The following is a 24,454-nucleotide window of genomic DNA, read 5'->3' as shown; positions in this document are numbered from 1 at the left end:
AAAAAAAAAAAAAAAAAAAAGAGAAGTAACTAAAACATCTTTTTTTTTTTTTTTTTGGTCTTTTTTTGCCATTTCTTGGGCCGCTCCTGCGGCATATGAAGGTTCCCAGGCTAGGGGTCTAATTGGAGCTGTAGCTGCCAGCCTACCCCAGAGCCACAGCAACGCGGGATCCGAGCCGTCCGAGCCACGTCTGCGATCTACACCACAGCTCATGGCAATGCCAGATCCTTAACCCACTGAGCAAGGGCAGAGATTGAACCCGCAACCTCATGGTTCCTAGATGGATTCGTTAACCACTGTGCCATGATGGGAACTCCTAAAACATCTATTAAGTAACACTAAGATTAATCACTGCTCCAGGAGTTGAGAACACAGAGACAAAGTAGATATATAAATGTAAGGTACTTATAACTATTAAATAGTTAACATTCAGTAAAAGCACTGGGACTCAGTCTCTTTATATACTAAAAAAAAAAAAAGACTACAGGAATGGTAAAATTCCTTGCTTATATATATACTATATGAAAAAAAAAATCTAATATCCATAAGACAGTATGACTAAGTATGGCTTTTTGAATGTTTAAGTCTTATGGGTCAGTGTGAACTCCCAAGGAAAACTGGAATTAACTAGGTGAAGTACTTTATTATATATGTTTCCACAGTACATAGGCAAAGATAATTTAACCATAGAATTCACTAGCAACCTTTCGTGTAGTGAAATTACACAAACTTTGTACTCTAAATACTGATATTTACTTTAAAAAACAAAGTATTATTTTATGTTTAACACTTTTTCAAGTGGCAGCTCTAGTAATAACTTTCATTAAAATGAAAAAAAGGGAGTTCCTATCGTGGCTCAGTGGTTAACGAATCCGACTAGGAACCATGAGGTTGCAGGTTCAATCCCTGGCCTTGCTCAGTGGGTTAAGGACCCGGCGTTGCTGTGAGCTGTGGTGTAGGTCATAGACACGGCTGGGATCTGGAGTATCTGTGGCTGTGGGGTAGGCCAGCGGCTACAGCTCTGATAAGACCCCTAACCTGGGAACCTCCATAAGCTGCGGGAGCAGCCCTAGAAAAGACAAAAAAATAATAAAATAAATAAATAAAATAAAATGAAAAAAAAAGTCAATGTCGTTATTTTGCTTTACACAAAAACATTTATCAGTCAAAACGTACTACAGGGTATCTCAAACCTCTCTAGTGAAACGGACGGTGACATATAGATCAACCAGTATTTAAATTTTTTTACCCCAAGCCAGAAATTTCACAGAAAAACTTCAGTTTACTAGTAGCACTCACTGAGAATGGCTAATTTGATCACAGTACTAAACAGAATAATTCAGAAACAGAATTTTTCCTTCTCTAAAAAGTACTTCACCAGCATTGAGGAACACAGGGCACAGACCATATCTCACATTGGTAAGATACTATGATTTGTTTTACTGTATTTTTTTTTTTTTGTCTTTTGGCTAGGGGTTGAATCGGAGCTATGCTGCCAGCCTATGCCACAGCCACAGCAACACCAGATTCGAGGCACGTCTGAGACCTACTACAACACAGCTTATAGCAACAACAGATCTTTAACCCACTGAGCAAGGCCAGGGATTGAACTGGTGTCCTCATGGATGTTTACTGTTAGAGTTTTGGTAAACAGAACTAATCCTTGCATGCCTCCTGTTGCCATTAAAACAAAAACAAAAACAACCAACTACCCACAAAGGCATTAACACTAAAGGTCAAAGGGATATGCACCCTCAATATTGGGGAAAACTTATCACTTAGAAGGACAGATACTTACAGGTGGAGTAAGCTCTAATAAATCTTGTATTCTATTCAGAATATCCTCAATGAAGGGATTCATTTGTTTACTGAATAAAGGTAAAAAGGAAAACCACAATCATGTAAATAATAGTGTTTGGAAAAAGTGCTGAAATACCAAATCCTAAAGCAGAACTAAACAAACAAACAAACAAACAAACAAAAAAAGTTCAGCTGTAAGCCAGTCACACGTGATTATTAAGACTAGTTATGATTTTTTTAAATTACAACTTTATGGGAGTTCCCATTGTGGCTCAGTGTGGTAATGAACCCGACTAGTATCCATGAGGATGCGAATTCAACCCCTGGCCTTGCTCAGTGTGTTAAGGATCCCAGCAGCTACAGCTGCAAATGAACCCCTAGCCTGGGAACTTCTATATTCTGAAGGTATGGCCCTAAAAAGACAAAAATAAAATAAAATAAAATCACAACTTTATAAGCCTAAGAATGAGTAGTTTTCATACCAAAAAATGGTACTAGTAAAGAACAATATAGTACAAAACAGATTAAATTAAAAATATATCTCCAAGGAATATCATCTTTAGAATTTCAAAGAAGCCATATACTGATCCACAGCAATAAAGCTGTTAAGTAATTAATATCATTAGTGATGACAGTTGTTACATATCAAAGTGTTCAAACAAACCACTGTTTAATGATGAACAAAGTACCTGGGCTAATGAAATGTATAAGAAATCACAACACCGTGATACAAAAAAGGAATACCTAAATTAAAAAAAAGAAAAAAAAAAAAAAAAGCCTTAGAACAGAAAACCATATCTACCACAGGTTCTTAGGGGAAATAATTTATATCTTACTTACCAATCCGGAAAACAAGAATTAAACATAATATCTGAAATTTTGTACTTACTTGAGAGATTTGACAAATCTAGAAAACAGGTAAGCTGTTCTGCTCCGTACTTTTGCGCTATTGTGTCGCAGACCCCTGTGATCTAGGAAGGCCATCTGAAGAAAACAGAGACACTTTTTATTATTTCTGCACTTCTGTAAGGCGCTCATCGCCACTGCCATAACACACTTGTTCACATCCAATTTTACCTTTTAGCTCGGGAAGGGAGGAACCAGGTACATACATAACAAGTAACCCAACATCACACACAAACAGGCCCTTGAGGACTTGTTTTTAAATGATGAACTAGACAGAAACTCCATTTTATTTTTTTGTCTTTTTTTTAGGGCCGCACCCATGGCATATTGAGGTTCCCAGGCTAGGGGTCAAATCGGAGCTGTAGCCGCCAGCCTACGCCAGAGCCATAGCAATGCCAGATCTGAGCCGAGCCGCGTCTGCTACCTACACCACAGCTCACAGCAATGCCGGGTCCTTAACCCACTAAGCGAGGCCAGGGATCGAACCCTCACCCTCATGGATGCTAACTGGGTTTGTTAACCACTGAGCCATGGCGGGAACTCCCAGAAACTCCATTTTAAGAAAATGGAAGCGAGGTTATCTGCAGTGTGGTCAAGTGTTTTTTAAGAGCTTTTGGTTGTGGAAAAGTTATGAAAGGAAGATAGAATACTATCTGCTCATTAGCTGAAACACATGGAAAATGACAATGTATACTTACTAATACACATGGAATGTGTTGAGGTTCAACTGTGAAAAACTTTTCATATCTAACAACAGTTTCGAAGAACTCCAATGTCACAGATGTGTGCTGATAGGAACTAACTCCTGATGTTACCAACTGGAGCAGGAAAAAATTAAGAAATCTATCCTTATTTATTGCAACATCAAAATGCCCCCATATTAACATTAACATATAGCACTAACAATTAAGGAACTCTCATTAGCTTAAATAAAAACAGAAAATTAGGTTCAAGATAAATTATCTGTAGTATACTTACAGTTCGCATCATATCCTGCAAAGCACTAGCTTTTGAAACATCACCTGAGAAGTGAGCACCATGAGATACTGGAAGAGCTTCTGCCAACATATACAGCAATCTTATTGCTACTTCAACTTCCATAAACCGTGTAGTCTGCCAATTCCTACCAAGGTATAATATGTCGGTGAGAGCTTAATATAAACTTTCTACACAACCAGTGATGCACATGATAAAAAGTCACCAACAAAGGCTTCTTTAATGATTAAAAAGTCATAGGAATTGTTAACGTCGCCAGGCAACATAATTCCTATCACAAAAGTATAAATAATGAATGTAATCCATTTTATTATGTTCCAAATAACAGTATTTCCCAAAAGGATCAAGATAAATTAAAGAGACAAGTGCACTGTTTCAGAGATACAAATAAGATCTTAATAAGTGACACAGATTAATAAGGCACGTGAATCACTTAGGATAGATCATCAGGGAGAAAACAGTGTTAGAAACAGTGTTACGAACTTACTGCAGGGTAGAACTAAAAACTCTGCGAACAGAAGCCAGCAGTAACTCTGGTGAAACTTGAGCAAGTCTGTCCAACAATAACTTCAGTTGTTTTCTATATTCTACAAACATGGCTTCATCTTCACCCTATAGTTTAAAATTTCCATTAAAAAAAACCTAAAAGATCACATGGAGTTCCTGTCGTGGCTCAGTGGTTAACGAATCTGGACTAGGAACCATGAGGTTTCGGGTTCGATCCCTGGCCTTGCTCAGTGGGTTAAGGATCCGGCGTTGTCATGAGCTGTGGTGTAGGCCAGTGGCTACAGCTCTGATTAGACCCCTAGCCTGGGAACCTCCACATGCCATGGGGGCGGCCCTTGAAAAGGCAAAAAGACAAAAATAAATAAATAAATTAATTAATAAAAAATAAAAATAAAAAACTTAAAAGATCACAAAATTCACATAAATGGTGAATTCCCATTTTCTGTACTTACAAATTTAAAATGCACTTTTATTTTTTCATTAATTATTTATTTTTGTAGGAAAACTTACTGTACTCAGGAGCTTTTCCCCTCCTGCCCACAAATACCTGATTTTAAACACAGCACTAGACCATGAAAACCTGGAGCCAGAAACAGCATAGGGAGGAGGTTAAAAACTAAAGTATAAGCCAGAATGGGTTCACACTGGGCTCTATAACTTTGGTACCTTATCTATACTCCGTGTATCTTCACTGTTACAAAAACTTTAATAATACCACATGATTGAAGATAGATGGCACAAGCCTGGCACTTTGTAACTGCACAGTGTGTTGGTGATCATCACCATTATTCTCTTATAGTTCTAAAGTTTTGACTGCCTGAGGTGGGTAGTAGAATACGTTAGCACACAGTTAAATAGTATCTGCCAAGACTAAGTTGCAAGAAAGCTCTGATGACCCTATGTTTGCTAGGAAGATGACTGACAGCCCCAGACAAGATTTTAACCAGAAGAGGTACAGAGACGGTTAAGTGCCTCATTCTCACCCTCCCACTGACATTTATGATCTGAGGTCCACCAGCTGGTCCTCAACTAATCACTTTATAAACTGAAATACGGCTACCAACAATACTCTCAATATTTTGTGAAGTCCAGAGCTACAAAGTGTTTTAATAAGGGATAACACACACAAAAAAAATGGATTATGAGGTTTCCATTAATTTCACCTAAGTGGAGGTCAATAAATAAGGGTAGGGAGTCCTCATTGTGGCTCCACAGGTTAAGAAGCCAACACAATGTCTGTGAGGATGTGGGTTCAATCCCTGGCCTTGGTCAGTGGGCTAAGGATCCAGCATTGCCATAAACTTTGGCATAGGTCACAGATGCGGTTCGGATCTGGCGTTGCTGTAGCTATGAAGTAGGCCGGCAGCTGTAGCTCTGATTTGACCTGGGAACTTCCATATGCCACGGGTACAGTCCTAAAAAACTAAGAACAAAAAACAAAAAAGAAAAGGTAAAATACTTCTTGTTTTAAAAAACTCTTAAGAGATAATCAAAACTTGAAATATTAATTTGACGTAAGTACGCAATAAAATTAAAACTGATTTCTCCTCAATGCAAAATTCTTACCTCATTTTCAAAGTTATATTCTTCATCGTAAGTTAATTTCTTCATAACGGCCAACATGATTGCCTAAAATTTAGAATAAAATTATCTTTTGTTTGTTTCCTTTAATTCCATATAATCTGAAATTAAGATATATGTTAAGGCGGACTGCAGACATAGATTCTATTATTGGTTTAAAAAAAGCAAAAAGAAGTCATTTACCTCTACATTAGCTTTCTGTTGATCTGAGAGCACTGTAAGCTGTTGAAAGAGAGCAATCATTTATTAGATCTCCTGAAGTTATACTTATTTATCAGAATATTTTTCTAATCAGCTAAAATCTTTCCAAACACACACACAACTTTTCTAGAGGGCACATGGCAGTATCTTTCTATATTTAAAATCTACTTAATCTAAAATCTAGCAATTTTACTTCTAGTAAGTAACTTGACATGTTGGCAAAGACAAGTAGATAAATTTGACTTTTAAAGATACTTATACTCAGCAAAGAGGTAGGTTAGAGAACAGTAAAGTATGATCTCATCTTGTTTTTAAAAAAGGCCAAAAAAGCCTAGAAACCCACTATGAGATACACAGTGTGGATTAGCAACTGTGATTTTAACTTTCTTCTTACCTTTCACCTTGTCTAAAATTTATTAAAGTATGCATGCATCACATGTTTACAACAATAAAGAGAAGCTAAACTCCGTTTGGAAAAAAATTATTTTAAGCTTGACTTGATTCAACTAATTTAATGTAAATAAAAAAGGATAGCTCTCATTTAATGCCATAACGAGAAGTTAATTCTTTAAAAGACAACATGCTATATAATATGGGAGATTCATTTCCTCTACATTTTAAGTTCTATTATCTCCTCTACATTTTAAGTTCTTCTATAATTGGAAGCAACTCTCTAGGGGGATATTTGTAATTGTAAAAAAACCTGTTTATAAGAAATAATGAACTATGTTTAATAAAATTTCTACCATATTTAGAAATAAACACAGATTCTAAAAAAAAAGGAAAAAAAATGACCTAAACCTGTAACTAATTCTGAAGTTTTTTATTCTAGTGAACTTTAGAACCTGGACATTTCTGTTTTCTGGCTAAGAAGCTTAAGGGGGGGGGGAGAATGTATTAATATTTAACAGTAAATATCCATTAAAATTATGGGTATTTTCACTTGTATTTTCCAATTCTCTATGGTCTTTTTAATATTATCTACTGGATAAAAGATTAAAATAAAGATTTACCTGTTTCAAAATGTGAAGGTAATCATAACAAAATCCAATAATGTTAGAAGAGATGTCATCATCCTCATGAATTAGGAGCTGCAGCATCAGCGCCACTTTTGTTTCAATAGCTTGTAGTGCCTCCTGAGCATTCTTGATATCCCCATTCTTAATTAATTTAGTCCAGCTAACTATCAATGACTGTCCCATTCCATTGACCAGTTTAGAAAATCTGGCCAGGAAGTCAACATCTTCTTCCTACAAATAATACAGACATCAATTTAAAACCAACCAATTAAGAGGGAAAACTCTAAACTTAAGTATGAATCAAATGCCAATTATAGGATTCAATTTTAAATTAACGTTAGACATTTAAGCCTACTATTTTGACTGGAAAATTTTAAAAACCTGAATTTGAATTCTTCCATTATTATCCACTAATACTAACTTTTTAAAGCTAGTTTGAATGACTATAGTCACGAGACACTGCAAACTTATAAAAGCTTAAAAAAAAAAAAAAAAGTTCTGTGGTTTCAAAACTCTAAACTATTTAGTATATACAACCTAATAAAGTTAATGCTGCCAGGAGTTCCTGTTGTGGCTCAGCAAGTTAAGAACCCAAATAATACCCATGTGGATGCGGGTTCGATCCCTGGCCTTGCTCAGTGGGTTAAGGATCCGCAACTGCTGTGAGCTGCAGCACAAGTTTCAGCTGTGGCTTTGCTATGGCTGTGGTGTAGGCAGGCACCTGCAGTTCCGATTTGACCCCAAACTGGGAACGTCCAAGTGCTGCAGATGTGTAAAAGCAAAAAAAAAAAAAAAAAAAAAAAAAAGGTTAATGCTGCCATACTATGCTGTGGGTAATAATTCACTACAGTTCATTCTGGTATTACTTAATTTTAACCTCAACTACAGAGATAAAACTGCTATTACAGTAACCTGGCTAAGATCACATCAGCATTAGAGCTAGAACTCAAACTTAGGTAATTTTCATTAATTATCCTTATGCTGTTCTCCTATAGAAAGAGATTTTACTTTCAGCATTTTAGGTCTTTTATAAGAGAATAAATAAGAAGGTTATTACCAATGTAAGAAAACTATTTGTCAGCCAGGAAAACACCAGCGCTGTACTGCTGACAAAAGAATTCTTAGTAATTCTTTATCACTAATCACACGTAAAATTAAAATAAAGATCTTTTAATTCTCTTTCTAAATTACTAATTCGCCGTACTCAGAGCCCTAATTCTGCTGAGGCTAATTTCTTTTTTTTTTTTTGTCTTTTTGCCTTTTTTAGGGCCACACGCACAGCATATGGAAGTTCCCAGGCTAGGGGTCCAATTGGAGCTGTAGCTGCCAGCCTATACCAGAGCCTCAGCAATGCGGGATCTGAGCCTTGTCCTACACCACAGCTCACGGCAACCCTGGATCCTTAACCCACTGAGAGAGGCCAGGGATTGAACCCACAACCTTATGGTTCCCAACAGAACTCCCTTGAGGCTAATTTCTAATAGCTCAAATTCGTAATGCTTCAAAAATATGATTGATGCAGTTAGTAGATGCATACTATTGCATTTGGAGTGGATAAGCAATCAGATACTGCTATATAGCACAGGGAATTGTATCTAATCACTGGTGATATAATATAATGAGAGGATAATGTGAGAAAAAGAATGTAATGGGTCACTTTGCTGTACAGCAGAAATTGACAGAACTCTGTAAATTAACTATAATAAAATAAAAAAAATCAAAAATCAGTAAAAAATATGATTGAAATATAATATTTATAATTGAATCTATTTTGGTCAAAATGTAGCGGTCATGCTTCCTACAGTACGATTCATGAATCAATGGTATCACAGCATCATTGAGTGTTTGTTAGAAATGCACAAATTTAAGTACCATCCCAGATCTTCAAGTTTTAGTCTATAGCATAATCTGTTGCTCCAGGCAAATGTTACAGATAACACTATGGCTTTCTGGATACAATGTTTCATTATTATACTCTCAGGGAAGTTTCTAACACTAAAAAAAAAAAAAAAAAAAAAAAAAAAAAAAAGAAGCAATAAGAAAAAGAAAAGAAATGCACTTTTTTTTCTTTTTAGGGCCATACCCATGGCATATGGAAGTTCCCAGGCTAGGGGTCAAACTGGAGCTACAGCTGCTAGCCACAGCCACAGCCCCATGGGATCCAAGCCTCGTCTGTGACCTACACCAGAGTTCACAGCCAGGGATCAAACCCAGATCCTCACGGATATTAGTCAAGTTCGTTAACTGCTGAGCCATGAAGGGAACGCTGGAATGAACATTTAAATTAGTACCTATCCTAGTTCTAACAATTTCCAAAACATTACACGTACATTTACTGACCTGGTCAATGCTAAAAAACCCAGCAGACTGTAATACTTGACACAAAGATTCTACTAGTTTCATTTTATCAACAGGATCCATTCCTTTATTTACAATTTCAAATAAACAATCACAAGCTTCTTCCCGTAGAACTTCTATTGACATATGACCTAGCAGCATATTTATAAACCTAGTAATAGAGAAATAAAATTGTTACAACATTTTCAAATTTATGAGTTTTTCAGACTGTACTTTGCAGGTTTATATTTTGAAAATACAGGTATTTTACCTTACCTATCATTGGCTATAAGGGATAAGTCTATCCAAGAGACATAAGCCCCAACTACTTCAAGGCACTGACATGTCACTTCTGAGTTAGTATACTGGTAATTTTGTAGGATTTGGTACCATGATTCCACCAAGTTTGGAATGCACTGTTCCCTCATGGTATCTTTTATGAGAGTATTCCTACGAGCCTCCTAAAAGACAAAACAAAATGCCTTATAAGCAAAATACATTACGTCTCAAAATAATGCTTGACAAATGAAAGAATAGTTGCATACAGTAAGTTCCTCACCACTAAACTTCCAGACTTGTTAACACCTTCCCTGCCCCTATTTCCTATTTATTAGCTCTTAAAAGAGAACCTGTGAGTCTAACTGCTCCTTCTATTCTATTCTTCAATGCGAGACTTAATTTCTTATTACACACTATAAACATTATTTAGAAATCCTAAGACATGATAAAAGTTATTTCCCAATATTATGCAAACATACTTAAATTAACTAATAGCAATAACTTAAATAAACAATAATATCCTTTAAAAATGTTGTAAACATATTTGACATACAATCACCTAACATTATTATATACATTGAATTAAGGTATTTCTATTGTGTTTCTTAAAAAAAAGGAGAAAGTTATATTGTGTAATGAAGAAATAAAGACTAAGGTGATGAGCTATGTGACTGAGAATACAGAAGAACCCAGCACTGACTCATAAGCAATGCTTCTTTCTCACCCAGTGACTATAAAGCAGTAGTAAATATAGGCCACATTTCTTAACAAATTCACAGGAAAAAAAATCAGTTTGTATATTTCACTATAGGCTGTGCTTGTCTAGTTAAAGAAAAAACCTGAATACTCTGGGAGTTCCTGTCATGGCTCAGTGGTTAACAAGCTTGACTTGTACCTATGAGGATGCAGGTTCTATATTCCTAGCCTTGCTCAGTGGGTTAAGGATCCGGGATTGCCGTGAGCTGTAATGTAGGTCACAGACACAGCTCAGATCCTGCACTGCTGTGGCTGTGGCTGGCAGCTGTAGCTCCGATTTGACCCCTAGCCTGGGAACTTCCATATGCCAGGTGTGCACTCCTAAAAGGCAAAAACAAACAAACCAACCAACCTAATTTTTTTTTTTTTTTGGTCTTTTTGCAATTTCTTGGGCCGCTGCTGCGGCATATGGAGGTTCCCAGGCTAGGGGTTGAATCGGAGCTGTAGCTGACAGCCTATGCCAGAGTCACATCAATGTGGGATCCGAGCTGTGTCTGCAACCTACACCATGGCTCATGGCAACGCTGGATCCTTAACCCACTGAACAAGGCCAGGGATCGAACCTGCAACGTCATGGTTCCTAGTCGGATTCGTTAACCACTGCGCCATGACGGGAACTCCAACCCTAAATATTCTAATTTCACCCTACAGCTGGGGAAAAAAAACCCCAAGTGTAAGTTTCATTGTGAAACAAAATTCAAAATGTTGAGTAAATCTATAAGTATTCTTTTTTTTTTTTTTGGCTGTACCTGTGGCATATAGAAGTTCCATGGCCAGGCACTGGACTCAAAACACAACATGACAATGCCAGATCCTTAATCCACTGAGCCACCAGGCAACTCTACATAACAGTACTCTTAATAAAGTTTAATCTCAAAAAAAAAAACAAAAAACCTTCTTGATGCTTTTATTATGTGCCCATTATCTGCTACAAAAACTTAAAATTAACAGATAGTTACTTGCCTCTGATGTATGCACCACATCACGATCCACCAACTCTGAATCAATAGCCATGAGAATTCGGAGGTACAGATCTACTCCCCTTGGATTTAGGTCCACTACCGAGAGAATGTCAAAAAAAAACTTGGGCCATTTAGTGAGATACTCTGTAACAAAGAGCAAGGCAAAGACTTGGGCTGCTTTATTTCGTATAAAGGTCTTCTCTGCTTGGGGATTCAGCATCTGACAGAGAGAGAAACAGTTCATAAAATTAAATGTAAGCTGTAAAGACTCAGACAATGTTTTCCTATTTAGCATTAATAGGCAAAATCCTACCAAACTTCACTATAGTCTAGAAGAGCTGTGCAACAAACATGCTTGAAAATTACCAAAGTACTGAAGTGACTGGCCAGATGGCCAGATGGAGAACCATCAAATGAACCAGGGTGCTAATCGTTATTTCTCACCCTCACACTTTCAGAGAAAAGTTCCATGGGCAAAGTTTCACTAGTTTCTATAACTGTTTTCTAAGAAGCAAAAAAATTCCATGATTTTTCTTCTAGCTGTTTGCTCTTTAAGGAAAATAAAAATCATAGCTACACAACTGCTTTATATGCTAGGATTAGCTAAGATTAAGGAAAAAGAACACCTTGTGAATAAAGAACTCTATTGGCTCCTATGAAAAGGGCTCTTTGTGAAGAGGCTGTCCCGGGGGGCTCACCTTAAGGGTCAACAGAAAAGCCACTTTCATCAAGTAGTTTAAAAAAAAAAGTTACATTTTAAAACCAAAGTTTCCACCATGTGTCACAGAAAGAATAAGTTTCAATTTTTGATATAATTTAAGTTATTGCTAAGTTTTTATCTACCCAAGATCTTTAAAACCAGCACTTTCCAAAAGAGCTACATGATCAAATGGAGGATAAATGACTGACATTTTTGAAGTGAAGCTGCAAACTGCTACAAAAATGAAAATTTAAACATTTGGTAATTCAAAGTACTAAATGTAAAAACTACTATTTTACCTGAGCTTGAAGCCAAGATATGAGCGTCTCCCTAATGAGTTGTTGCTGAATAGTTGTTAGTTCTGAATATCTGTTCAAAATAAAGAAGAAAAATAATGGCTATATTTGGTGTCCATGGTTTTAAAAAAGTAACAGCCTCTTACATTTGAAAGAGAACATCTGCATAGTACTCAATTATCTAAAATTCCCTAAAATAAACTAATAATACCGCTCTCATCATTGCTTTAAAGATAGAGGTCGGAGTGGCACGTGGGGGTATCAACATTGATCTTAGTCTGATCTGTAATTCAGTTTATGTTAAAACAAAAAGGGCGGCTGTACAATTTTTCAAATGGAAATATGTCCATGGTCTGAGGTCCGTGGTTTACAAAATAAATCTGTAGGCAAACTAAGCATCCTCTGAGCAATGATTCACTGTTTTTGCTTAATTAAAGCAGGCGTTCAAAATACAAGTGCCCACATCGCCACCTAACTCTAACGAAGAGACACCATGTAGAGAAACAGGCACGGTGCTTTTGATCTTCTGATTTTTTTCCAGAGAAGCTGGAAATCTCTTTTTTTCCCCTATGAAAAGAATGAATTTTTACAAGTAACCAATGAACTCAGTATTTATAAAGCACTTTGAGATAAATCAAAAAATCCATTAAGTTGGATATGTTACAGTGTCCCCAAAGAGGAAAAAATAAATTTAAAAAATGGCCTCTCCTCACAAATCTTAGTAAGAAAAGCCTTACTTTGGAGTTCCCGTCATGGCTCAGTGGTAGCAAACCGGACTAGTATCTATGAAGATGTGGATTCCATCCCTGGCCTCATTCACTATGTTAAGGATCCGGCGTTGCCATGAGCTGTGATGTAGGTTGCAGACATGGCTCAGATCCCACGTTGCTGTGGGTGTAGGCCGGCAGCTACAGCTCCAATTCAACCCTAGCCTGGGAACTTCCATATGTCACGGTTTGAGCCTTAAAAAAAAAAAAAAGAGCGAGAAAGAGAGAAGACTTACTTGTATTTAACTTGATGTTCTAATACTTGAAAGCAGAAAAACTTAATGTGATCATCACTGAAAAACAAACAAAAAAATTATATAAGAAGAATATAAATTGGGGAAAACAAATTAAAGGTTAAATAGTAATGAATAACACAGTTGCAAAGTTTCTCAAACTAGCCCTTTGGTTTATTAATCAATTATTACATTCACCTCCATCTGTTTAAAAAGCTAAGAAAACTTAAACAGCATACAATATTCAGTACTTCTATTAAATCTGGCAAGCAGAATAACCCCCCCCCAAAAAAAATTAAGATGCATTTTAAGTACATACATTGCTTTGCAAACATAAGGCATTCCTCCTAAATTTTAGATGTTAGGATTCCTGGAACCACTCCTACATTTTACAATAAAAGGCTATACGTAAAATGGCAAATGGGAGTTCCCACTGCGCCACAGCAGGTTAAGGATCCAGAATTGCTGCAACTGTGGTGTAGGTTGCAGCTGTGGCTTGGATCCGATTCCTGGCCCAGGAACTTGGCTATGTCAAGAGGGTGGACATTTGGAAAAAAAAAAAAAAAAAAAAAAAAAAAGAGGACAAATGGTAGAATAGCCAGAGTCTGAGTCAAATCAGAGATGGTCATCATCCAAGTCATACTAACAAGTTCTATTGCAGCCAAATCCAAAACAAGCAGAGTCACCTGGAATGGCAGGCCAGTCTCAAATGCACACAGAACACCAAGTTACAAATATACTACCCTTATAACGCAGGAGTAAAAAATCAATACCCACCCATTATCTACTTCAATGGTCTCTCTAGGGATGACAGCAGAACTGTAGCAAGCCAGCTACAAATTCTGATCATGTCACCTTATTGAACAAAACAATCTGTTCATCTTAGACAGTTGGTGTGGGCCAGGTGTAGTCATGGAACAATTTTTCATATATAAAGCTACCTTAGTCAATATAAGAATGGATATGTTGGAGTTCCCGTCGTGGCGCAGTGGTTAATGAATCCGACTAGGAACCATAAGGTTGCGGGTTTGATCCCCACCCTTGTTCAGTGGGTTAAGGATCCGGCGTTGCCATGAGCTGTGGTGTAGGTCGAAGACGCGGCTCGGATCCAGCATTGCTGCGGCTCTGGCTTTGGCTGGCGGCTACAGCTCCGATTCGACCCCTAACCTGGGAAACTCCATATGCCGTGGGAGCGGCTTAAGAAATAGCAAAAAAAAAAAAAAAAAAAAAAAAAAAAGGATATGTTATCTTCATTTAGACTAAATCAATTAACCAAACAAAATAACTTCACGCTTAACAAAATGAAACAATTAAAAAAAAATTACATTTAATGAGGGGTTCCCATCATGGCTCAGTGGTTAATGAATCCGACTAGGAACCAGGAGGTTACAGGTTCGATCCCTGGCCTCTCTCAGTGGGTTAAAGATCCGGCGTTGCTGTGAGCTGTGGTGTAGGTCGCAGACGCAGCTCAGATCTGGCGTTGCTGTAGCTGTGGCGCAGGCTGATGGCTACAGCTCTGATTTGACCCCTAGCCTGGGAACCTCCATATGCCACGACAGTGGCTCTAGAAAAAGGCAAAAAGACAAAAAAAAAAAAAAAAAAAAAAAAAAAAAAAAATTACATTTAATGAGCATCTCTTCCAAGACCTCAGGTTTTCTATTCCTGTCATGGGTGGCACTGAAGCTTTAACTGAATATATGAGCCTTAGATTTTCCACTCAAATATAAACTATAGGGAGCCTTTAATTAAAAGTCAGCCCTTATTTACTTTAAGACATATAAATGTTCATGAAATCAACTTTCACTAAACTGGAGCATTTACTTTCTGGCTATAAAATGTAGTGACTGATACCTATAGCAGGCCAAAAACTCTAGCTGGTAATCATCAATGACCCCATGAACTTCTACGCTCACTAGTAGAGTTGTTTGTTTACAATGTCAGTTGTGTTTCCCCAAGTCTCACTGTCAGCTATACTTCTTTTGTAGAGAAATAACTTATTTTTTTTTTTTGTTGTTTTTTTTTGTCTTTTTTTTTGCTATTCCCTTGGGCCGCTTCCTCGGCATATGGAGGTTCCCAGGCTAGGGGTTGAATCGGAGCTGTAGCCGCCGGCCTACGCCAGAGCCACAGCAACGCAGGATCCGAGCCGCGTCTGCAACCTACACCACAGCTCACGGCAACGCCGGATCGTTAACCCACTGAGCAAGGGCAGGGATTGAACCCGCAACCTCATGGTTCCTAGTCGGATTCGTTAACCACTGCGCCACGACGGGAACTCCTGTAGAGAAATAACTTAATTAAATTTTATATCAACTAATGAGTATGATAACGATTTTTATTTTTGTAAAAATTAGGTCGAATGCTTTAGAAAGACTTCATAGAAAGTCACATTGCAGGGAGGAAAATCTTGTACAAATGTGATATGGAATGGAAAGACAATCAGAAAAATTAGCGATGGGAATAAATTGGGTCAATTATGGGTGCGATCAATGTTAAGAATGATGAAGTGAATGCCAGTGGTGCATACACTAATCAAAAGATTAGTAACTGGATATGTATATACTTTACATTAAAATAAAAAATTAAGGAGTTCCCATCAGGGCTCAGTGGTTAATGAACCCAACTAGTATCCATGAGGCCTTGCTCAGTGGGTTAAAGATCTGGTGTTGCCGTGAGCTGTGGTGTGGGTTGCAGATGTGGCTGGAATCCCATGTTGCTGTGGCTGTGGCATAGACTGGCAGCTATAGCTCCAATTCAGCCCTAGCCTGGGAACCTCCATATGCCACGGGTACAGCCCTAAAAAAGACAAAAAAAAAATTAAGACATACATAATTAATGATTATGTCCTTTATCAACTTTTTAGAAAGGTAATTATCCCTCACCATCATAAAAAGATAAGGAAGTTTCTATTGTACTATGCTGCAGTTGGGATCTGCTGCCAGGTATTCAGAATAAGGTAAAGGATTGTTTCAATGAAAAGTCAATTTTGGAAGGGTCAAGTTATTATTTTACTATTTTTCTCATTTCTACACTGAAGTTTTCTAAAACCTAAGTCATAAAATGTTTTTATAAAGGCATTTTCTAAACAGGTAAATATAACAACCCTGTCAAGTTCACAAAAATTTAAATTCTTCTATAAGTCATGCAAGTTTTAATTACCTGTACGTCCTCTGGGCCAAAGCTTCTGCACACACCTGCCAGGCATCTGGAGAAATCTTTAACTGCTCAAAATAGGCCAGGGCCTATAAGATTGCAAAGCAGAAAATGCATTTGGAATAGTCAATTTCAATTCCCTGCCAATACTCAAAGTTTTTTGGAAGTAACCAACCAACAATAAATCACTGACTCTTAAAAAAAAAAAAAGCTAAACATTGAATTCAAGCTTCTGAGTATATGCAACTTGGTGATCATTCCCAGAAAAAAGTTAAGTAAAAACCAAATCTCATGAGTTGGATACTCAAACCTGTTGCCCTACAGCATAGGAAACAACACAAAAATGTCTGCAGACCTGCCTGGGTTATTAGGAAGATGAAGATAAAAAATACTTGGAGTTCCTGTTGTGGTGCAGCGGAAACGAATCCGACTAGGAATCATGAGGTTGTGGGTTCGATCCCTGGCCTTCCTCAGTGGGTTAAGGATCTGGCGCTTGCCGTGAGCTGTGGTGTAAGTCGCAGATGGGGCTCAGATCCAGCATTGCTGTGGCTGTGGTGTAGAACAACAGCTGTAGCTCCGATGTGACCCCTAGCCTGGGAATGTCAATGTGCCACACATGCAGCCCTAAAACACACAAAAGATGAAACGTACTCTGTATATCATCTGATCAACTGTTTAACAGAAAAGGAGTATTTCAATTCTTCAACTTTATCATGTAAATTCCCTAAAAAGTGACATTAAAATCAGAGTACAAAAAGGTCAAAGCTTTAGGAAATGTGTTTCTCATCCCTCTATTCATGAATCCTGGGTCTTGTTATAAGAGCAAGCATACTCTAGAATGGATGCAGCACCAAGTTCACATGCTCTCAACCAGACCGCTTTGGGAAAATGCCGCTCTTCCATTAGTACGCTGCAAGTGGCATCAATGATAGACGCAGCTTTCACATATGACAATGGACAAACGATAATCTCAACAACTTATAAAAAATATCTCCAACAGCCAAGAAAATTACATGTAATCTCTACAAACACTGCTAAATGAGTTTAGAGCAACTGTGTACTGATACCAACATTGAAATGAGTTAGGAACAATATTAAGTCTTACATGGAGTTCCTGCTGTGGCTCAGTGGAAAGGAATCTGACTATCTATGAGGACACAGGTTCGATCCTTGGCCTTGCTCAGTGGGTTAAGTATCTGACATTGCCATGAGCTGTGGTGTAGGTTGCAGATGTGGCTTGGATCTGGTGTTGCTGTGACTGTGGTGTAGGCCAGCGGCTACAGCTCTGATTAGACCGCCCAGCCTGGGAACTTCCATATGCTGTGGGTGTGGCCCTAAAAAGACCAAAAAAAAAAGAAAGAAAAAATTAGGTCTTACAGGAACCTAATTTCAATTAGCCAGTATTTTCTCTTTTTTTTTAATGTGGTTTGTGCCCCATTAGTGACAAGTCAATTTTATCAGTCTAGATCAGGAAATGTAAAAAATGAAACAGAGTTATCAGAGTGCACTGGACTGAGCAAGAGTAACAATTATTTTGTGTAACTTGTTTTAGTCATGTGTGTATATGTCATATATTTGTATGTATTTATGTTTATATCTACTTACATATGTAATGGGTCAAGACATAAAATTATTTTTTTCTCTGGGTTAGAGGTTAAAGAAAATAAGAAGCAAAAAGCCACTATATATTTAGGTGGTAGTTCCCCATATTATGTAATTGCATGAATGAGGGATGGGTTTTCATATGTGGTCTCAATGGCTGCTCCCCCTGACCAGGCAAATGAAGGTGAGTTGATGAAGATCACTAAATACCATCTTAAGTGTATGTAAGGGCTATCTTTAGAAATTAAGAATACAGGAATCCAAGCCGCTACAAGATAATCCAGTTCATATGTCTAACATTTATTCCACGAAACCTAGGGTTTCCTTTAGGAATATCTCAGTGGCCAGGGCAGGAGACAAGGCTGAAGTCAATCATGTATGTTGCCCTGGCACCTTCACTTAACAAAAAAGTGGGGAAGGAGGTGTGATTTGGTTGCTAGAATTGTCACTGACATACCATTTTCTTTTAGGATGAAAAAGAAGTTCTGATAGTCCTGATGCTGGTTTAAAATAGCAAGTTTTAAACCAAAGATAAATATTCTATTTTAAAGTGATAATGACTTGAAAATTTTCAGTTTTTAACTGGTCTTTGCACTCTGAATCCAAAAGACACCAGTATTTAAAAACCACCACCACCACCACCTGTGGCAATGTGAACAAGTCAAAGCTTTTATCACCCAGTTCTTATATCTCATATCTTTATAATGTTTCACTGTCTCTAAGTGGCAAAAAAGTCAGTTTAGCTACTTTTACTACCCATGTAGGAAACTACAGACAGACAATGGGACAACAGGAACTGGGGTTGGCATCCATTTATTTTACTATGAAATGGAATTAAGTTCCCACTACTCCTGAACTCCAGCATCAGGACTATCAGAACTTCTTTTTCATCCTAATTGTTACTCAGGTTGGTTTAATGGGGTATCAAATTAAGCCTGGACCAGGCTGCCTAACATATACCTATGACTGATATAACTCATTTTATTGATGAAAGCATAACTTCTACATTAAAACCACAGTCAATGTCAATGTAGCAGTTTTAGTTTTCTGAAAAAGGAAATGATGGCACATTAAAAAAATGCGTTAGATGGTAGAATTAAAAAAACGAAGGGTTTTTAAAAACCCTTTAAAAAGGAACATAAAAAATACCAAGAAACTTTATTTAATAACTAAAATACGAGTTCCCATTGTGATTCAGTGGTAACCAACCCATCTAGTATCCATGAGGATGTGGGTTCGATCCCTGGCCTTGCTCAGTGTGTTAAGGATCCAGCATTGCCATGAGCTGTGATGTAGATTGTAGACGCCACTCAGATCCTGTGTTGCTGTGGCTGCAGTATAGGCTGGCACCTACAGCTCCGATTTGACAACCCCTAGCCTGGGAATTTCCACATGCCATGGATACAGCACTAAAAAGATAAAAATTAATAAAATAAAGGTAGGTAGCTTACACTCCTATGAAAAGAAATGTTTGTCCATATACAGAAAGCATGGACTTCTAATGATTTTCATGTCCTAACCAGTTCGATGGGTGTCTTATAATTAGCTACCTAAATCTCAATTCTTACTTTTTGCCTTGATCTGGACGGCTGGTTATCTTTTAACAGCAGGGGCATGCACATGGTACTATGCTGGAAACCACTGGAGATTTTTTTTACTACTTAAACAAGTTTTGGCTTAAAAGCAGAAAAACGGCTATATTTTGTGAGATTGTTAACCTTGTTTATTAGCTCATTTATTAAAAATGTCCTTTGCTTTGAGTAGTAGAAAGAAGAAAATGCCTCATCTTCCACTTACCTTATACATCAAACCACCCACATATCTTTTAAAATTTTAATTACAGGCTTGTTCTCTGGAGTCTTCTTTTATCATTCAGCTATAGTTATGATTATAGGTGTAGGCTACAATATATGTTTAACTGTTTATACTTACCCAAATATCCCAGCATCTCATAATGGATTCTTTACCATGTGATCATTTTATGTAACCTGAGACATGGCATATCATAAATGCTCATTACCATGTCTCCCTGGACTAAATAACAAGGATATTAACTATCACTAACACGAGGGTTAAACAACTTGTGTAGGAGTTCCCGTCATGGCTCGGCGGAAATGAATCTGACTAGTATTCATGAGGACGCAGGTTTGATCCCTGGCCTTGCTCAGTGGGTTAAGGATCCAGTGTTGCCATGAGCAGTGGCGTAGGTTGCAGATGCGGCTCAGATCTGGCGTTGCTGTAGCTGTGGCATAGTCCGGCAGCTGTGGCTCCAGCTCCTATTTGACTCCTAGCCTGGCAACGTCCATATGCTGCAGGTGCAAGCCCTAAAAAAGATAAAACAAACAAACAACTTGTTTAAATCAAGCCAAGCAAGAGGAAAATATAATATGTACACCTGCCACTATGGAAAGTCCCTTGAACAATTCTTAGCATTACAACTTTTAAATTATTAGAAATAATGATGTGACATAATGACTTGCCTTGAATTACCTGAGATTTTAATACTCTTATTAAGCAAATGAAAGAGAAAATAAATCATATTCACTTTCTGTAGTGAGAATATTTTCCAGCATTTCAAATTTGTTTCTCTATTCATTTCCACGAAATGAAGCCTTTATCACCCGATGCATATTTCTGATTCAAGTCTTCTAATGCAAATCTTTATGTCACAGGCTTTAAAAGATGGTTAAGCCGACTGAACTTACCCTTTGTCTGAAGTCTGAATCAGCATTGGGATTTAGCCCCAAAAGAGCCTGTTCATCCATCCTTGCTGCTATACTTGGAGTTTTCTGATTACAATAGGCGTGCCCTCTGATCCCACAGAAGAATCCACAAACATCTGCACACACATACAAGAAGTTGAAATAAAACACTACTTGATAAAACAGAATATGCTTATCCAGAATATTGCAACCGGTGGATAACATTATGCAAAGAAGTTTAAAAGAACTTATTTTGAAACCATCCAAATTACAACTAAAGGAGCCTAAGTCTCAGAAGAGTGGGCCTGCTAAATGCCCCTGTAATTTCTAAAAATCTAAGGTATGACATTAAGGTTCTCAACTTTTTTTCTTCAAGATCATCAATAAAGTACAGAAAGTAATTCTTTTCTATTTTTAACAGAAGCATCTAATTTATGGGGTGTTTTATTCACTGTCTCCAGTAAAGTACAACTATATTATGTAAAGACAAAATGACAAACTCATATTATCTTATTATACTAATTATAATAATTTGCCTATTGCCGTTTATCAATATCACAAATCTTTAAAAATTAGAATGGCTGACTAAATACTGACCTCAAAATTCCTTTCTTAATGCCATGCCCTCAACATATGGAAATTCCCATGCTAGGGGTCAAATAGGAGCTGGAGCTGCTGGCCTACGTTACAGTCCCGGCAATGCCAGATCCCAGCCTGTGACCTAAATTACAGCTCAGACAGGCCAGGGATCGAACCTGTGTCCTCATGGATAGTAGTGGGGTTTGTTACCGCTGAGCCATGACAGGAACTCCCTCAAAATTCCTTATTTGAGAGTCTACAAAGTATTTAAGAGAAGAATGAAAAATAAGTCATTTAGCTTTTAACAATGGACTAGTTCTACCTTTTACAGATCTCTGCTCTTGCCAGCCCAATTCCAGAAATGTATTTCAAAAACTTTTTTCTAATAATAGCTATAAAAGTTGACAACTTAATACTGACTATTCTTCAGAACTTTTTTTTTAGTCTCTAGAGAATTTATGCACTTTTTCACAATATAGGACCTAACTTTTTTTTTGGGGGGGGGTCTTTTAGGGCTGCACTGGCGGCATATGGAGGTTCCCAGGCTAGGGTTGAATCAGAGCTGTAGCCACCGGCATATGCCACAGCCACAGCAACGCAGGATCTGAGCCGCATCTGTGACCTACACCACAGCTCATGTCATGGCAATGCCAGATCCTTAACCCACTGAGCAAGGTCAGGTATCGAGCCCGCATCCTCATGAATGCTAATTGGGTTCGTTAACCACTGAGCCATGACAGGACCTCCAAGGACCTAACATTTTGAATTAAGAACATGATCAGCCCCAAAAGGCAACCTGGTTTCTGGTAAAATGTTTATTTATTTTCAGAAACAAGGAACAAACTCTACCAGAAGTAAGGAGACCAGGTCTTACTACTCCCATTAAAAGGTGGTGAGGCTTAAAACTCATATATACACACACATATTTATCATAAGCAAAGAGATCAGAGCTCAAAAAAAGGCCAAGAAACTAAATGGGCAGGGGGAAGGGAATCTAGGTTAGACCACTCCTCCAGCAACATGCTTTTCGGTCTCCCCCAGGTTTGCCAGAATCAAATGATAACTCAGGGTATGTGCTGAGAGCCTTGAAGATCGCTTAGCCCCTTCTCTCATGGTTACCATCACACTTGCAGACTACGGCAAGGCAGTGTAACTCCTCACTGCCCTTAGGATTAAGATCCAAACACTTTTCAATGCCTCATCATTCTGCTCCCCAACGCAGCAAGACCAGTGGTGTTTTGCCTTTCATCTTCTTTGCACACACTGCTCTTTTTTTTGTTACTTGGTTAACCCCTGCTTATCCTTCAGAATTCAGCTCAGAGGTCACCTCTTTCTAGAACACTTCTTTGACCCCTATTGTTCCACTCTCCTAAACTGGATCAGATGCCCTTCCTAGGTGCTGATATGCTGCTTACTATTTAAAGGGAGGGAGTGACTGAATATTCATCACCATGTCCCTAGGACATAATACAACACTGGTTTTAGATTTGGACCTGAATTGGTCCACTCTCGTCATTTTCAAATGGTGCGGGGGAGGGACATGTGGACAACTATGAAACCTGAGAGAGCCCTTTCCATAGAATGGGAAAGAGAGCATCTGCCTCATAAAGATGTAGACTTCAATGAGATAAGGTATGTAAAGCTTGCCTAGCACACAGTGGTCGCCCGATAGGTTATTTATAATGCAGGGCTAGGCACACCAGGGATGGGAACTACTTGAAGCACTCTAGATTTGTCTTATCATACCAGCAGACTTTGAACAGATGAAGAAACAAAAAATAAGGCACTGATCCCCATCACCCACCCTCCACCAAAGGCAAGAAATTTTGATGATGATACCCCTGGAAAATGCACACACAGAAAGAAAAGACAATCTGAGTTTCTAAGAATCCCAGATTGAGAAGTCCTATAAAAAATTCCTTGAATTTGGCATGGCATTAGGGAATACTTTATAAGCTTGGTGACTCTGATTCAATCACAGGAAACAGTAAATGGTCCTAAATAAAAACAGTGCAAATAAAACAACCTAAGGAAACAAACATGTTACAGTTGTCAGTACAGAAAGAATCCCCCACGGAGACAGCACTTGGATAATCAATATGCAATGGTAAGTTACCTACATATATGCAAACAACTTAAAAGTTTCAATCTGTGCAAAAAGGTGACAATTTTTCCAATAAACGGTTGTGCATGAACACAATGTTCTAACACAGCATGGTCATTCAGGCTTAAACAGTAGTTACAATGCGATAAACACTTCAATTACGCATCTAGCAAATGTTCTGGGGGACAGCGAGCAACATACTTAAAAAATTGAGCCCTAACTTTCCGATAGGATAGCCATGAAGTCAAGAATCAAAACAACATGGAAAAATTTTACTACACCTACTGAAGACTGTTCAAAGACCAGAACTGAACCTTTCCAGCTTTTTAGCACCACGCTGACAAGTCGCTTTAATAAAACGTTAACTTCCCCCCCTGTAACAACTAATTAGCACTTTCAAAAAGTACTCCTTTTTTTTTTTGGTTACAGGGAAAGACCAAGCTTCCCTACTCCTGCAGAATCGTGAGGAAGAGCAAAAATGGCCGTGTCCGTGCTGGCAAATTACTACATAGAAATAATACTTTTTTTTGTCCTTGGGGCGGAGGGTGGGGGGGTGGTGAGTGGATCAAGTTTGAGGTCTCTGCAGAGGAAACTGGTGAGAAACGCTACAAACTATTACAAATGGGCTTGGCCTCTTCTATTATACCGGGGGCCACAGGCGATGGGGCCCTCCTCGGCCGGCGTGGCCCCTTTTCTTCCCCCGGATCCCTCCCCTAAAGGAAGCCTCGTGGCATTTCGGGTGATGAAACACCCAGCAACGAGCGGCCACGCACTCGGGACGCACTCCGCCTGGGCGGCCGCAACTCATACCCACCCCCACCCAGTCCGCCCAGCCTCGGGGCGCAACGCCTTGGAGGCCGTCCCCCGGGCCCGTACCCCTTCCCGGCATGGGGGCTCCCGGGGCCAGTCCTCCAGGCCAACTTCCCGCAGCCTCTCGCGGACCGAGTCGGGTCCGAGTCCCGCCGCCCCCGAGCCCC

The 24,454-nt window shown here is 38.4% G+C and overlaps 1 protein-coding gene across 4 annotated transcripts in view; it reads right to left on the bottom strand.

The window, feature by feature from the left end:
• Window positions 1-24,454, bottom strand: part of XPOT (exportin for tRNA) — a 196,366-nt gene that overhangs the window by 21,940 nt on the left and 149,972 nt on the right. For 3 of the 4 annotated variants that reach the window (XM_021091942.1, XM_021091941.1, XM_021091943.1), the window contains 15 exons: window positions 20,798-20,931; window positions 16,497-16,579; window positions 13,344-13,400; window positions 12,344-12,413; window positions 11,346-11,564; window positions 9,624-9,808; window positions 9,351-9,519; window positions 7,005-7,241; window positions 5,974-6,012; window positions 5,776-5,838; window positions 4,190-4,314; window positions 3,685-3,829; window positions 3,405-3,524; window positions 2,690-2,784; window positions 1,799-1,868 (listed from right to left, as the gene is read on the bottom strand). In XM_021091942.1, the coding sequence (XP_020947601.1) occupies window positions 1,799-1,868; window positions 2,690-2,784; window positions 3,405-3,524; window positions 3,685-3,829; window positions 4,190-4,314; window positions 5,776-5,838; window positions 5,974-6,012; window positions 7,005-7,241; window positions 9,351-9,519; window positions 9,624-9,808; window positions 11,346-11,564; window positions 12,344-12,413; window positions 13,344-13,400; window positions 16,497-16,579; window positions 20,798-20,857 (1,737 nt within the window). In that variant the 5' untranslated portion in view covers window positions 20,858-20,931. Of the gene's footprint in view, window positions 1-1,798; window positions 1,869-2,689; window positions 2,785-3,404; window positions 3,525-3,684; window positions 3,830-4,189; window positions 4,315-5,775; window positions 5,839-5,973; window positions 6,013-7,004; window positions 7,242-9,350; window positions 9,520-9,623; window positions 9,809-11,345; window positions 11,565-12,343; window positions 12,414-13,343; window positions 13,401-16,496; window positions 16,580-20,797; window positions 20,932-24,353; window positions 24,451-24,454 lie in introns of those variants that run through there. The other variant, XM_021091940.1, reaches the window with a different exon arrangement.

This window comes from Sus scrofa, chromosome 5 (assembly GCF_000003025.6).
Source record: "Sus scrofa isolate TJ Tabasco breed Duroc chromosome 5, Sscrofa11.1, whole genome shotgun sequence".
In the NCBI taxonomy this organism is placed as follows: domain Eukaryota; kingdom Metazoa; phylum Chordata; class Mammalia; order Artiodactyla; family Suidae; genus Sus; species Sus scrofa.
Note: the sequence above shows the minus strand (reverse complement) of the source record. Positions and strands in the feature narration are given on the sequence as shown.